Below are 15,326 nucleotides of genomic sequence, written 5' to 3' on the forward strand. Positions count from 1 at the left end.
AGGGTCTTCTGCACAAGTTTTGCCGTCCCCACGACTTGTGTGTCAATCCTCTGTCTGTCCAAGTTCCGCCACTGCTTCTGCCTCCTCTACCTCATCTTGGTCATCCACCTCCGCCCCAAGCCTGCCTGGTCAGGCCACCAGCGTTCTCACTGCGCAGAAGGAATCACGCACCCCTCATTACTATGCTGGCAGCAGAGCGCAACGGCATCAGGTGGTCTTTAGCTTGACATGTCTTGGAAATAGGAGTCACAGAGCGGCTGAGTTGTTGGCAGCTCTGGAGACTGAGTTTAATAAATGGTTGTCTCCACTCAACCTGCAGCCTGGTAAGGCCGTGTGCGACAATGCTGCAAACCTGGGTGCGGCCCTTCGCCTGGGCAAGGTGACACACGTGCCTTGTATGGCTCACGTGTTGAACCTTGTTGTCCAGCAATTTTTAACACACTATCCCGGCCTAGATGGCCTTCTGAACAGGGCACGAAAACTGTCTGCCTCACTTCCGCCGTTCAACCGCCGCAGATGAGCGACTTGCATCGCTCCAGAAGTCTTTTGGCCTGCCGGTTCATCGCCTGAAATGCGATGTGGCGACACGCTGGAATTCAACTCTCCACATGTTACAGCGACTGTGGCAGCACCGCCGAGCCCTGGTGCAATACGTCATGACGTATAGCCTGGGCCAACGAGATGCAGAGGTGGGAGAGATCACCCTGATGGAGTGGTCTCAGATCAAGGACCTATGCACCCTTCTGCAAAGTTTCGACATGGCGACGAATATGTTTAGCGCTGACAATGCCATTATCAGCATGACAATTCCAGTCATTTACATGCTGGAGCACAGGCTAAACACTATTCGGAGTCAGGGGGTGGGACAACAGGAAGGGGAGGAACTACAGGAGGATTCATATGCGCAAGACACAACAACATCACCAAGGTCCAGACATTCATCATCACCAACGCGGCAGGCATGGGACCATGGGGGACAGGGATTAACAAGGGCGCATGGTAGCAGGCAAAATGTTGAGGAAGGTGCAGGAGAACATGAAGAAATGGAGGATGAACTGTCCATGGACATGGAAGACTCAGCGGATGAGGGAGACCTTGGTCAAATTTCAGTTGAAAGAGGTTGGGGGGAGATGTCAGAGGAAGAAAGAACGGTTAGCACCTCTATGCCACAAACACAGCGTGGACTTGGTCCGCATGACTGCGCAAGACACATGAGCGCCTTCTTGCTGCACTACCTCCAACATGACCCTCGTATTGTCAAAATTAGAAGTGATAATGACAACTGGCTTGCCACACTATTAGATCCCCGGTACAAGTCCAAATTTTGTGACATAATTCCAGCCATAGAAAGGGACGCACGTATGCAGGAGTATCAGCAGAAGCTGTTACTCGATCTTAGCTCGGCTTTTCCACCAAACAACCGTGCAGGTGCAGGGAGTGAATCTCCCAGTTGTAACTTGACAAACATGGGACGGTCTCGTCATCTTCAACAGTCTACCCGTACCAGTAGCACCGTATCTGGTGCTGGTAACAGCAATTTTATTGAATCTTTTCATAATTTTTTTAGACCGTCCTTTGCAAGGCCACCAGAGACAACAAGTCTGACACATAGTCAACGGCTGGAGAGGATGATACAGGAGTATCTCCAAATGAACATCGATGCCATGACTTTGCAAATGGAGCCTTGCTCATTTTGGGATTCAAATCTTGAAAAATAGCCAGAGCTCTCAACTTACGCCTTGGAGATTTTGTCGTGTCCAGCTGCAAGTGTTGTCTCTGAACGTGTCTTCAGTGCTGCTGGATGTGTGCTGACAGATAAGCGCACACGTCTGTCCAGTGACAATGTGGACAGACTAACGTTCATCAAAATGAACAAGTCAAGGATCCACAATGAATTTACTACCCCTGTGTCATCCTGGGGAGAGTAAATGCTTGTGGATTTGGAATGTGCTTGATGAAATCAAAACATCCTGTTTGCAACTAGGGCACAAGTGCTGCCACTGATGGGTTGTCTGTGTGGCCCAATTTTTGGAAAAAAGGGAGACTCTGCTTGGAGTAAAGGCCCCGTCACACTAATCAACATCGCTAGCAACATCGCTAGCAACATCGCTGCTAACGAACAACTTTTGTGACGTTGCTAGCGATGTTGCTGTGTGTGACATCCAGCAACAACCTGGCCCCTGCTGTGAGGTCGTTGGTTGTTGCTGAATGTCCTGGGCCATTTTTTAGTTGTTGCTGTCCCGCTGTGAAGCACAGATCGCTGTGTGTGACAGCGAGACAGCAACAACTAAATGTGCAGGCAGCAGGAGCCGGCTTCTGCGGAGGCTGGTAACCACAGTAAACATCGGGTAACCAAGAAGCCCTGTCCTTGGTTACCCGATATTTACCTTTGTTACCAGCCTCCGCCGCTCTCATTGTCAGTGCCGGCTCCTGTTCTGTGCACATGTAGCTGCAGGACACATCGGGTTAATTAACCCGATGTGTGCTGTAGCTAGGAGAGCAGGGAGCCAGCGCTAAGCATTGTGCGCTGCTCCCTGCTCTGTGCACATTTAGCTGCAGCACACATCGGGTAATTAACCCGATGTGTGCTGTAACTAGGAGAGCAGGGAGCCAGCGCTCAGTGTGCGCGGCTCCCTGCTCTCTGCACGTGTAGCTCCGTGCGCTGGTAACCAAGGTAAATATCGGGTTGGTTACCCGATATTTACCTTAGTTACCAAGCGCAGCATCTTCCACGCGGCACTGGGGGCTGGTCACTGGTTGCTGGTGAGCTCACCAGCAACTCGTGTAGCCACGCTCCAGCGATCCCTGCCAGGTCAGGGTTGCTGGTGGGATCGCTGGAGCGTCGCAGTGTGACATCTCACCAGCAACCTCCTAGCAACTTACCAGCGATCCCTATCGTTGTTGGGATCGCTGGTAAGTTGCTTAGTGTGACTGGACCTTAACCCTTGCTTACATTGTTTTTAAAAATGATCCAAGATGAACAGATCTGGGATCAGGAAAGACTTTGCTTCCTACCCCGGGGTCATCCTGGAAACGGTTAAGTATTGCGTATTTTTGATTGTGCTTGATGCAAATCTAGCTGTGAAGTGTACAACTGGGGCACAAGTGCTGCCACTGAATGGATGGGTGTGTGTGTGTGGGGCCCAATTTTTTGGAAAAAAAGGGAGACTCCGCTTGGAGTAACCCTTGCTTGCTGTGTTTTTTAAAAGGAGCCAAGATGAACAAGTCATGGTTCAGCAAAGACTTTGCTACCTACCCCGGTGTCATCCTGTGAACGGTTAAGTATGGCGTATTTTTGATTGTGCTTGATGCAAATCTACCTGTGAAGTGTACAACTAGGGCACAAGTGCTGCCTCTGAAGGGGTGGGTGTGTGTGTGGCCCAATTTTTGGAAAAAAGGGAGAACTCCGCTTGGAGTCACCTTGTGGTGTTTTACATGATTTTAGAAGGGCGTGCCATGCCTATATCTGTGTCTCCTCTTCTTTTTCCTTATCCAGCTCTTTTGTTTTCGCATGAGTATATGTCCTTGTCACTTTCCCATGTGTTTGTGTTGTGTTGTGAGTTGTTTGTCACCTTTTGGACACCTTTGAGGGTGTTTTCTAGGTGTTTTTATGTGTTTGTGATTGCCTGCCATTGTTTCCTATGCGGTTCGAGTTCGGTTCGTCGAACATTCGCTGAACCGAACTCGAACGGGACCCCTGTTCGACGAACCGAACTCGAGCTGAACCACGGCCGGTTCGCTCATCTCTAGTGGTAACCTCATGTGGGACATGGTAGAGTCTGATAGTGGTAATAGTTGTTATTGTTCTTGTTAATCTTTAATAATAAAACAACTCCGCTTCGGTGATGAACAGTCTCTTTACTGGTGATAACAATATAGATAACTATTTACAGATGACAGCTGGTCAGTGTTTTCCACACATACTGTTGTAGATTCAACCACACCAGACAGGCAGACCTCTGAGGGGAAGCTTTTCTTCTCGCGAAGTGTTAGAAAAATCCTCACAAAATGGAGGACGTCAACTCCCTCTTTTTCCTCTCAACTGCCGTCTCACAACCAACCCTATCCTTCCACGCATAGTCAGAGTTATCTCCTCCCCCTTGCATGGGACTTATACCACTGCAGTCATTGGCCGACTGCACAGGGGAAACTTAACCCTCTGAGTGCTGCCTGTCAGCAGGTTTTTACAATATCTTACAGTACACAATATACATAGAAAATTACATTTGTGTGAAATACTCTATATTTATGGTATCCCATGGAGATGGCCACTTTGTGGGATACCACATAAGCTTAGGAGAAACTCAGGGGGTGAACACAAGGAAGGTCACTAACTACTTGGCCAACTAGCCTCTAGGTACTATCAGCTAACCGCTGGTACCTCCACGGCAGGCTTATTCAGACCTTGGCACCTAACCCTCGTTCAAAGGACTGACCCTGTATAGGTCCTGTTGGACCTCGGCGCCTGACCCTGAGCCGGAGCAATAACCCTGTATCGGTTCTATTGGACCTCGATGCCTAACCCTGAGTCTAAGATATGATGGGAGTGTGTGCTGTGTGGAGTGTATAGCTCCACACACAATGACGACTGCACACCCACATGCGGTCTCCAGGGATTTTTTAAACTTCCGCTCCACCCTACAAGGAGGAGCCATATCCTAGCCAGGACCGTGGCCAATAAGCAGCAGCCACGTGGCAGTGACGTCAGCGGTGACGTCCGTGGCAACCAACAGCATGGTAGCTCATCAGCAGTGACGTCACCTGCAACTAATAGCATGGCAGCGCGTCAGCAGTGACGTCACCTGCTACCAATCACATAGCAGCACGTCAGCGGTGACGTCTCCCGCTACCAATCAGATCCTGCCATGTGGTACACATGCACAGATAGAGGTAAACACAGCACTAAACTCCCGCGCATGTGCAGTAGCACTTTTTCCACACAGACTCAGAACGCCAAAATGTCCTACCCACACTGTGGGTGGCGGCCAACCGTTTAGAACGCCGTCGGGCAGGAGTCGGGGGACTTGGGTGTCAGCCTCAGAACAACAGGGGTCCTGACAGGAGAAAACTGAGGTGCTGCTGCACCTCAGTGTGTAACAGTACCCCCCTTCTTACATCCCCTCCTCCCCAACGTTCGAAGGCCGCAATGAGAGCAGGAGCCCGAATGTTCTCCACTAGTTCCCAGGAGCGATGTTCTGGGCCATAACCCTCCCAGTCAACAAGATAAAACCTTTGTCCCTTAACTAATTTAGATCCAACTGTAGCTCGGTAGCAGTTATAACTTCCCCAGGACAAGAAACTAATGCACTAGCAGGATGCAGCAAGATCCACAATAAACTTAAGGCATCACAGGTGAAGGAGAAGGAAATCACTCACACACTTCCAATTGATTGAGGGGGCGATTGCTGGATGATAAAATTGCACACAGATGGCTTGTATAGGGCGCCGTTCACACATGTAGGTGAACAGTATCTGGCTAGCAGGGTATTAGTTACGCCGATACTATTCGACTAGGCGGGCTGCCCAGTACTATCTAAGTGCACCATACAGGGACGGGGACTCCAATATACAAGGCCTACATTAAGGGGCTTAGATGCATCCTGTATAAATTGTTATGTGCAAAAAAAAAAAATATATATATAAATATATAAAATATATGAGGTATTATTCTAATGCCTCATATTTTTTATTTATTTTTTGTATTTCTAAACATCTCTTATCATATGCTAATGAGCATGGGGACTAGTCCCCAGGGCGTTAGTTTCGCCTTGCTAGTCGGATGATCTCACTCACCTCTCCACTGCAATCACCGCCCGACGCTAAATTTCGGCTCATGCACACTATGAAGCCAGATGTACGCGTCCTGTCTTCAAACTAAAGTAGGGGACATGACCTGAACTCCAGGGTCATGCGCACTGAGCCGAAATCCAGCGTCGGACGCAATAGCGGCGGAGAGGTGAGTGAGATCATCCTCTGACACTGCACATTTATTAGCATGTTAGTACGCCAAAAGTGGCGTACTAACATGTTAATGGAGCCAACTAGCCAGAGGAACTAACACCCAGGGGACTAGTCCCCGCGCTCATTAGCATACGGTAAAAGAGAAACACTATCTATGCTGGTATATACAGGGACGGTTAGGCAGATATTAGCAATATGCACCCAGAACTGCTCGTGGTTCTGGATGCATATTACACCTGACAGGTTCACTTTTAGCAGGTTAAAGCAACTTTTCCATCACAATTCTAAAATCAAGAGTGCTTAGGGTAGCTGACTTCTGAGGAACACTGACAAAACTCTAGGGTGGGGAACACCAAACTAGTATAAAATTACTCTGTCACTGCAATATTTTTCACTTGTGGGTAGGGATATCTAAAAAACAAATAGTGAATGTGGGTATTATAGCTCAAGTTAACACTTCAAATTGTGGCAGACTAAAGCTATCACTCTAATGCCAATTGCTAAACATCTGAATATTTATATAAACTACCTTATTCTATCCAGTAAATGCTAATTAAAAGGGCTGTCCAGGTTAATGAGGCTAGGATAGGGTAATTAAAAAACAAATACCGTATTTTTCAGTTTATAAGACGCACCAGATTATAGGATGCACCCCAAATTTAGAGAAAGAAAAAGGCAAAAAAAAAATTGGATCAATCTTACAATCCAGCAGTCTCTTACCGGGGGGATGGCAGTGGTGGTGGAGCGGGGTCACAGATGTTAGGGGAGGTGGTGGAGCAGGGTGATGCACTAGGCGGTGCGGGCGGCTGTTGTCCCAGATACTGAGAGGTAGGCAACTTCCAGAACCTGTCGGCGGTGCAGTCTTCAAAGAAATGGCACCCGGAGTCAGCACGTGCACAGATTGAGCAATCGGCTCAATGACAAGCCGAGATCTCATATGCGCACACACCACCTCTGGGTGCCATTTTCCTTAAGATCACTGCTCGGAGTCAATGGGAGGGAGGTGGCACATGCACAGATGAGATCTAGAGCCGAGAGCTACATCAGCACATGCGCCATTTTTTGAATACCGCAACATTTTCAGGATGTCCCTGCCTCACAGCCCTCCACCGCACCGGCCTAATCTCAGCCTGCCATTGCACAGGCCCCAGCACAGCCCGCCAAACCGCATGGCCTCAGCACAGCCCGCCGCTGCACAGGCCCCAGCACTGCGCCTGCAGCTCCCAGCTACCCTTCTCCACAACCTCCCAGTATGGTGCATTCGGATATTAAGATGCACCCCTCATAATTCTAAAAATACGGTACTTACCTCCAGAACCAGCTTTACTGCATTGTCTCCCTGGATGCATTTTGATGCCAGGAGATCTACCGGATACGTAGTACCATGTGCAGTAAATCAGTGCTGGTCTGGGAGGTGAGTATAAGTTTTTTTAAGTTTAGTACCCCATCATGGACTCACTAACATTAACTTTTAAAGTAGGGGATGACCACTTTAATACAAATATATCTTTTAGATCACATTTGCACAATATAGTCTTTATAAGTCTGTGTAGCATATAGATCCACATGGGTCAATATGGCTTCCAATAAGGATTACTTCAAATAAAGATTTGTTGCAGGGATTTCTGAAATTGTCTCTTTCACCTGAATGTGGTTTATAGAAATCCATACTCATGCTGAAGAAATAGCCTTAATCCCTTGTATGGATTTTCTGTTGCTAAATTTTTGTTGTATTTGTGAACAGTGAACATACCCATAAATTGAGCAGTGATTACAGACATGTATCGTAAATTTGTAGCAGACTGCTGCAAAATGGAACATTACTATAGAGTAAATGTAACATAGATTGTAATGATATCTGTCGAATTTCAACGGTTCATTGAATATTACCTGTGAGATGTTCCTAGTGAGCACATTTCATGCTCTAGTTAATAATTTTAACTATAAGCCATCAGAGCCAAACACAAGTTAAAACTCCAATTCCCACCTTACAGCTGGCATTATACTTGAATGCACTTGTTAATTAAAGCCTGAACGGTAATCTGTGAAACCAAATGTAACCACTTATTTCTATTTTTATATGTAGTTAATGTCGAATTCCCTGTTATTGAGCACTGGTGGACTTCCATAGGTAAATATGCATTTACTAATATTATTACTCGCTGTTGTGATCATTGTTTTATTTATTGTATTTGACTTGAATATCGAGCAATCAAACATTTTAGTGCTCACTCATTACAAGAACAAACAGATTGGACTCTTGGATGTGCTCAATTTGAGTAACGAGTATAATGGAAGTCAATCAGAAACTTGAGCATTTTTCCAGAAAACCCCCTAGGATGGCTGAGGAGGCCCTAAAATCTCTAAAATGGATAGAAACAGCACTCAAATGGAATAAGGGGAAAATGCCTGGACACAGCTCTGACTCCCAGGTCACTGCTGGGAACAATATTGTCAAAATATTACGACACTTTAACAGACTGACCATAAAACATACAAAACCAAAGATAACCGTCTTTCCTGTATAATGGCTTGTAGATAAGGCAAAATAAAAAAAAGGAAAAAAAAGGCCACTTTAATAGTCATATTTCCACGTTGCCTATGATAACAGTAGATTACATAGTGCAGGGGGAAATATATTCAAGAGCATACGTAATTTTAACATTTTACTACCTTATCTGGACATGTGTTGTATGTGACATGGTCAGACACATCCTGTTTAATTTACTAAGTACGGATTCTGAATCTCACAAAGCCTAAGTGGATAATACAAGAACTGTCCTGTCAAAAATTAAAAGGAAGAGAGACTCCGATACACCCTTTATCAGACATAAAGGAAGGCCTCCTACACATTCTGGTAAAATTATTAGGTAGTGGAACTCATAGACTCCTAAAGCCTATGCACTATGTGCAAGGGCTGCCAAAAAATAGAAGTAGGGATGCAAAATACCCTGGAAGACACGTAGAGGAGGGTCTCAGAATAAAAAAATTTAAGAAGTGTTTTTGGCAGGATGAGTTGGAGTTTTTATTGGTACTATTTTGGGCCACATCATTTTTTTTATTGCTTTCTGTTCTGCTTTTTGTGAGGCAGAATCAAGAAGAAACAGCAATTCAAGAGTTTTTGTATTTGTTTTTTATACCATTCACCATATTGTAAAAGTGATAAAAAAAAAGCTTTATTCTTTGGGTCAGTACATTTACAGCGATACCCCATTTATATAGTTTTTTATTTTCCGCTTTTCCACCATAAAAACTCTTTTATGGAAAAAAAAAATAGATTTTGCATTGCTGTATTCTGAGAGCTATAGCTTTTTTATTTTTTGGCTGATGGAGCTGTAAAGTGGCTTGTTTTTTTTCCCAGACAAGATGACATTTTCGGCGGTATTATTTTTATTTATATATGACTTTTTGATCACATTTTATTCCACTTTTTTTGTCAGCTCTATAATGAAAAGACATAGTTTTTACTACTTTTTCCATTCTTTTTTATGGTGATCACTAGTACTCAGTAGTGTGACAGTTTTATAGATTGAGTTGTTACAGATGCGGCAATAGCAAATATGTGTACTTCTTTATTTATTTGCTTTTTTACACAAATATATATTTCTTTACTTAGTCCCTACATAAGAAATTACCTTTCACTGCTCTGATCACAACTGCACTGTACTGCAATGATCGATCATTACAGTTCAGTGCAGCTGTCAGAAGCTTCAGTGATCATGCTGCAGGCATGATCCCTGAGGCTTCTCGTAGTCAGGTAAATTGGAAGTTGTAATGATGACCTTGGGTCACCACGGTGATGATCAGACCCTTGCAATTACATCGCGGAGGCAACGATCGTAGGGGAGAGGGAGCACGATCCCTCTCCCAGTCCCCTAAATTCTACTATTGATATGAATCACAGCATTTATGAGGATAAAAAGACAGGGATGGTGAAGGGACCGACCCTGGCTATGAGATTCAGGGTTCGGCTGTCGGCAAGGCCGAGTCCCCAGTGGCAATCGTGCCAGTACGATTGCTAGGATGTACCAATGCGTCCTAGGTCAGTAAGTACCTCCAATCAAATACGTATAGGTACATCCAAGGTCATAAAAGGGTTAAAGAGAACCTGTTATGTAAAAAAAAATGTTATTTACTTTCAGATATAGGGTTATGGGCTAATAGTATTCTCAAGCTGCTCAGGGCCTGCACTGAGAGGTTCTTTGCTGGGAGAAAATTAACTTTATTTCTCCCATCAAATTTAGGCTTTCAGTCATAGGGCGAAGTCACTCACCGCTCAGTGCATAGTGAACGGTCACTATAACCATGCTGTTGGCAGTCACTGACAGATGGCTAAATATTAGAACTACCCGTCAGTCACTGCCGGGGGTGCTGTTACAGATGCCGTTAGCTATACAATGAGTGATGAAAGAGGCCACAACAATCTATCCCTATAATGGAAGTGGTGCTCACAGTGCAGACGCCGGGCAGCTTCAGAAATATTATTCACCTGCATACTAAGTTCCGTATTAAACAGAGGGATCATCCAAAGAACAGTATTTTGTGATATACTACTTGTTCCTGATAATTAAAGGCAGAGGTCAGATTACACTGGAGAAATCTCCTTTCAACAACAATACGGGTCAAATTGTGGAAAAATTATACTCAATACCTTCCTACAATGACCCTACTATATACCTAATGCTGACCGCTACCTGCCAACGGAAGGTATGACACCGTAACTTGTCTGGACGCCCCCGTTCCTCGTCGGCTAACCTTCTCTTACCCCTCACTTAACCTACCAATCTACCATAGGAGATCAAAGATATGCACCCAATGCACATATATTGATAATTATAAAATTGATAGCTCGTGGTCTATCGGCTCTGATTTCACATTAGTGCCAGATTATTGCACCCTAATCAAATGGTGCAAAGCACTCAACCAGTAGTATCAGTAAATCACCCACAATATTTTTAGAATTATTAATGGATGTAAGCTGGTGCACAAACAATGCACCTTAATTAGATAATGCCAGGCACCTGGCCCAATACATCAAAAAAATCACCCTCAATGATCTCCCGCTGTCAAACACGCCGATGCATGCTGCACAGCAGGAGACCAACAAACAAAAAAGTGAACCAGCACTGTCGCTTTGAATAGTTACCTGATGTGTACCAAACTTACTAGCTTACCCTGGCTCCCAACACACGTGTCTCGGAGTCGGCGTACGCTGGTAAATATGATACACATCGGGTAACTATGGAAACCGCTTTGCATAGTTGCCCCCTCGGCCACGCCCCCCACACATTTTGCCCGCTCGGCCACGCCCCCACACAATCTGCCCGCTCGGCCACGCTCCCCACGCACTCTGCCCGCTCGGACACGCCCCCCACACACTCTGCCCACTTGGACACGCCCCCACACACATTGGGCAACTATACACCTCCCCCCAGGACTACTCCACCTAATAGACACCCACTCTGCCTGCTCGGCCACGCCCCCCACACACTCTGCCTGCTCGGCCACGCCCCCCACACACATTAGGCACCTATACACCTCCCCCTAGGACTACTCCACCTAATAGACACCCACTCTGCCCGCTCGGCCACGCCCCCATACACTCTGCCCGCTTGGCCACGCCCCACACACACATTGGGCACCTATACACCTCCCCCCAGGACTACTCCACCTAATAGGCACCTCCCCCCAGGACTACTCCACCTATTATTCTCCTCTCAACCCAGTTCTACTCCTCCTATTATACTCCTCTCCCCCAGGACTACTCCTACTATTAGACTCCTCCCCCTAGGACTACTCCTATTGTACTCCTCTCCCCCAGGACTACTCCTACTATTAGACTCCTATACCCTCAGGACTACTCCTCCTATTAGACTCCTATCCCCCCAGGACTACTTCTCCTATTATACTCCTCTCCCCCAGGACCACTCCTTCTATTATCCTCCTCTCCCTCCAGGACTACTCCTCCTATTATCCTCCTCTCCCTCCAGGGCTACTCCTCCTATTATCCTCCTCTCTCCCCAGGACTACTCCTCCTATTATACTCCTCACCTCCAGGACTACTACTCCTATTATACTCCTCTCCCCCCAGGACTACTCTTCCTATTATCCTCCTCTCCCCCCAGGATTACTACTCCTATTATTCTACTCTCTCCCCAGGACTACTCCTCCCATTATCCTGCTCTCCGCCTATTATCCTGCTCTCCCCCCAGGACTACTCCTCCTATTATACTCCTCTCCCCCCAGGACTACTCCTCCTATTATCCTGCTCTCCCCCTATTATCCTGCTCTCCTCCCAGGACTACTCCTCCTATTATACTCCTCTCCCCCCAGGACTACTCCTCCTATTATCCTGCTCTCCCCCTATTATCCTGCTCTCCCCCCCAGGACTACTCCTATTATACTCCTCTCCCCCCAGGACTACTACTCCTCCTATTATCCTGCTCTCCCCACAGGACTACTCCTATTATACTCCTCTCCCGCCAGGATTACTCTTCCTATTATCCTCCTCTCCCTCCAGGGCTACTCCTCCTATTATCCTCCTCTCTCCCCAGGACTACTCCTCCTATTATACTCCTCACCTCCAGGACTACTACTCCTATTATACTCCTCTCCCCCCAGGACTACTCTTCCTATTATCCTCCTCTCCCCCCAGGATTACTACTCCTATTATTCTACTCTCTCCCCAGGACTACTCCTCCCATTATCCTGCTCTCCCCCTATTATCCTGCTCTCCCCCCAGGACTACTACTCCTATTATACTCCTCTCCCCCCAGGACTACTACTCCTCCTATTATCCTGCTCTCCCCACAGGACTACTCCTATTATACTCCTCTCCCGCCAGGATTACTCCTCCTATTATCCTACTCTCTCCCCAGGACTATTCCTCCTATTATCCTGCTCTCCCCCCAGGAATACTCCTATTAGACTCCTCTCCCCCCAGGACTCCTCCTCCTATTATCCTGCTCTCCAACTATTATCCTGCTCTCCCCCCCAGGACTACTCCTATTATACTCCTCTCCCCCCAGGACTACTCCTCCTATTATCCTGCTCTCCCCACAGGACTACTCCTCCTATTATACTCCTCTCTCCCCAGGACTATTCATCCTATTATCCTGCTCTCCCCCTATTATCCTGCTCTCCCCCCAGGACTCCTCCTCCTATTATACTCCTTTCCCCCCAGGACTACTCCTCCTATTATCTTCCTCTCCCCCCAGGGCTACTCCTCCTATTATACTCCTTTCCCCCAGGACTACTCCTCCTATTATCCTCCTCTCCCCCCAGGACTACTCCTCCTATTATACTCCTCTCCCCCCAGGACTACTCCTCCTATTATCCTCCTCTCCCCCCAGGACTACTCCTCCTATTATCCTCCTCTCCCCCCAGGACTACTCCTCCTATTATACTCCTCTCCCCCCAGGACTACTCCTCCTATTATACTCCTCTCCCCCCAGGACTACTCCTCCTATTATCCTCCTCTCCCCCCAGGACTACTCCTCCTATTATACTCCTCTCCCCCCAGGACTACTCCTCCTATTATACTCCTCTCCCCCCAGGACTACTCCTCCTATTATACTCCTCTCCCCCCAGGACTACTCCTCCTATTATACTCCTCTCCCCCCAGGACTACTTCTATTATACTCCTCTCTCCCCAGGACTACTCCTCCTATTATACTCCTCTCCCCCAGGAATACTCCTCCTATTATACTCCTCTCCCCCCAGGACTACTCCTCCTATTATACTCCTCTCCCCCCAGGACTACTTCTATTATACTCCTCTCTCCCCAGGACTACTCCTCCTATTATACTCCTCTCCCCCAGGAATACTCCTCCTATTATACTCCTCTCCCCCCAGGACTACTCCTCCTATTATACTCCTCTCCCCCCAGGACTACTCCTCCTATTATACTCCTCTCCCCCCAGGACTACTCCTCCTATTATCCTCCTCTCCCCCCAGGACTACTCCTCCTATTATCCTCCTCTCCCCCCAGGACTACTCCTCCTATTATACTCCTCTCCCCCCAGGACTACTCCTCCTATTATACTCCTCTCCCCCCAGGACTACTCCTCCTATTATACTCCTCTCCCCCCAGGACTACTGCTATTATACTCCTCTCCCCCCAGGACTACTTCTATTATACTCCTCTCTCCCCAGGACTACTCCTTCAACACACACACTGCACAAAACATACCTCCCCCCAAAACACACACACACCCTCACAAGCCACGCAACACACACAGCACCACACACACACACAATGCTGCAGACACACAGCGCTCCACAAGCAATGCAATGCACACAACGCATCACAAACAACACCGCTTTCACACACCCCCACACCCAGACAACACCCAGAACATTTACAGCGCCCTACCAAAAACCCGGAAACTACACACAACAGCATATCATACATTAACTACACAATAAATTCTAGAATACCAGATGCGGTCGAATCGGGCCACCTTCTAGTAGTTCAATAAAATATGAACTCATTAATAGCATTTCATTTGAGCTGTAAAATGAGAATAATTACAATCACAATTACACTGTGCTTGCAAACAAATATGCAGATTTTTCTGTAGAGACTATACATTTGTCTGCTATATGATTATTATCAATGTCAATTTAGGATGCACAGCATCATAAAAAGAGATGGTTGTAGCTATACATGGCTTTCCAGCTTATTACAAGCCCAGTTTCATAAATTTCATAAAGCAAGCTTTCATTTTATGTAGCATAGCACCATCTAGTGCTAATTATTGACCATTAATATATTATACTTACTTGTGAACTATGTATTACTTTCTCTCTTCAAATATACTGTACATACAAATAGTTACTTGTAAGATATTTATTGAATAACTTAAGCAATTGTTCTTTTTCTGTTTTGTATTTAGGCATTGGTTTGACAGCGATGATTTGTGGAGGACAAATTCTGGCTTATTTTCTGTACAAGAACAACTTTATCTATCCGGACCTGAATGATTTTTGAGCTAATAATTCTAATTCGGCAAATATTTGAAGTAAAAAAAAATCACTGCCTTCTAAGTAACTGTGAAACAAAATAAAAGTCCTTTAATAAGATATCAATTCACCTGTCCATTTTTTTAAAAAAATAAATGAAAATACAGCCAGCTTACCTTCCCTTGATAGTATATGTAGCAGCTTTGAGTCTCGGGGACTCCACATGGAAGTGATAGAAGCTCATCAGGTAAAATCAGCCAGCAAAAGGAAAAAAAAATCCAGCGGTAGTTGTAAGACAATTAAGGTTCTATAAAATTTAATTTTTATTTAAGTTTTTGTATAAAAGCTGCTATAATGTATATTGGCAATAAAAAATACATGAATACACAGGCGCATTTCGG

The 15,326-nt window shown here is 46.1% G+C and overlaps 1 protein-coding gene across 1 annotated transcript in view; it reads left to right on the forward strand.

The window, feature by feature from the left end:
- TMEM244 (transmembrane protein 244) overlaps nt 1-15,016 on the forward strand; it is an 80,401-nt gene extending 65,385 nt beyond the window's left edge. The window contains exons 5-6 of the mRNA XM_075338275.1: nt 8,048-8,092; nt 14,859-15,016. Coding sequence (XP_075194390.1) covers nt 8,048-8,092; nt 14,859-14,953 — 140 coding nt within the window. The 3' untranslated portion in view covers nt 14,954-15,016. The remainder of the gene's footprint in view (nt 1-8,047; nt 8,093-14,858) is intronic.
- The last annotated feature ends 310 nt before the right edge of the window (nt 15,017-15,326 follow it).

Source organism: Anomaloglossus baeobatrachus, chromosome 3 (assembly GCF_048569485.1).
Source record: "Anomaloglossus baeobatrachus isolate aAnoBae1 chromosome 3, aAnoBae1.hap1, whole genome shotgun sequence".
NCBI classification, from domain to species: Eukaryota; Metazoa; Chordata; class Amphibia; order Anura; family Aromobatidae; genus Anomaloglossus; species Anomaloglossus baeobatrachus.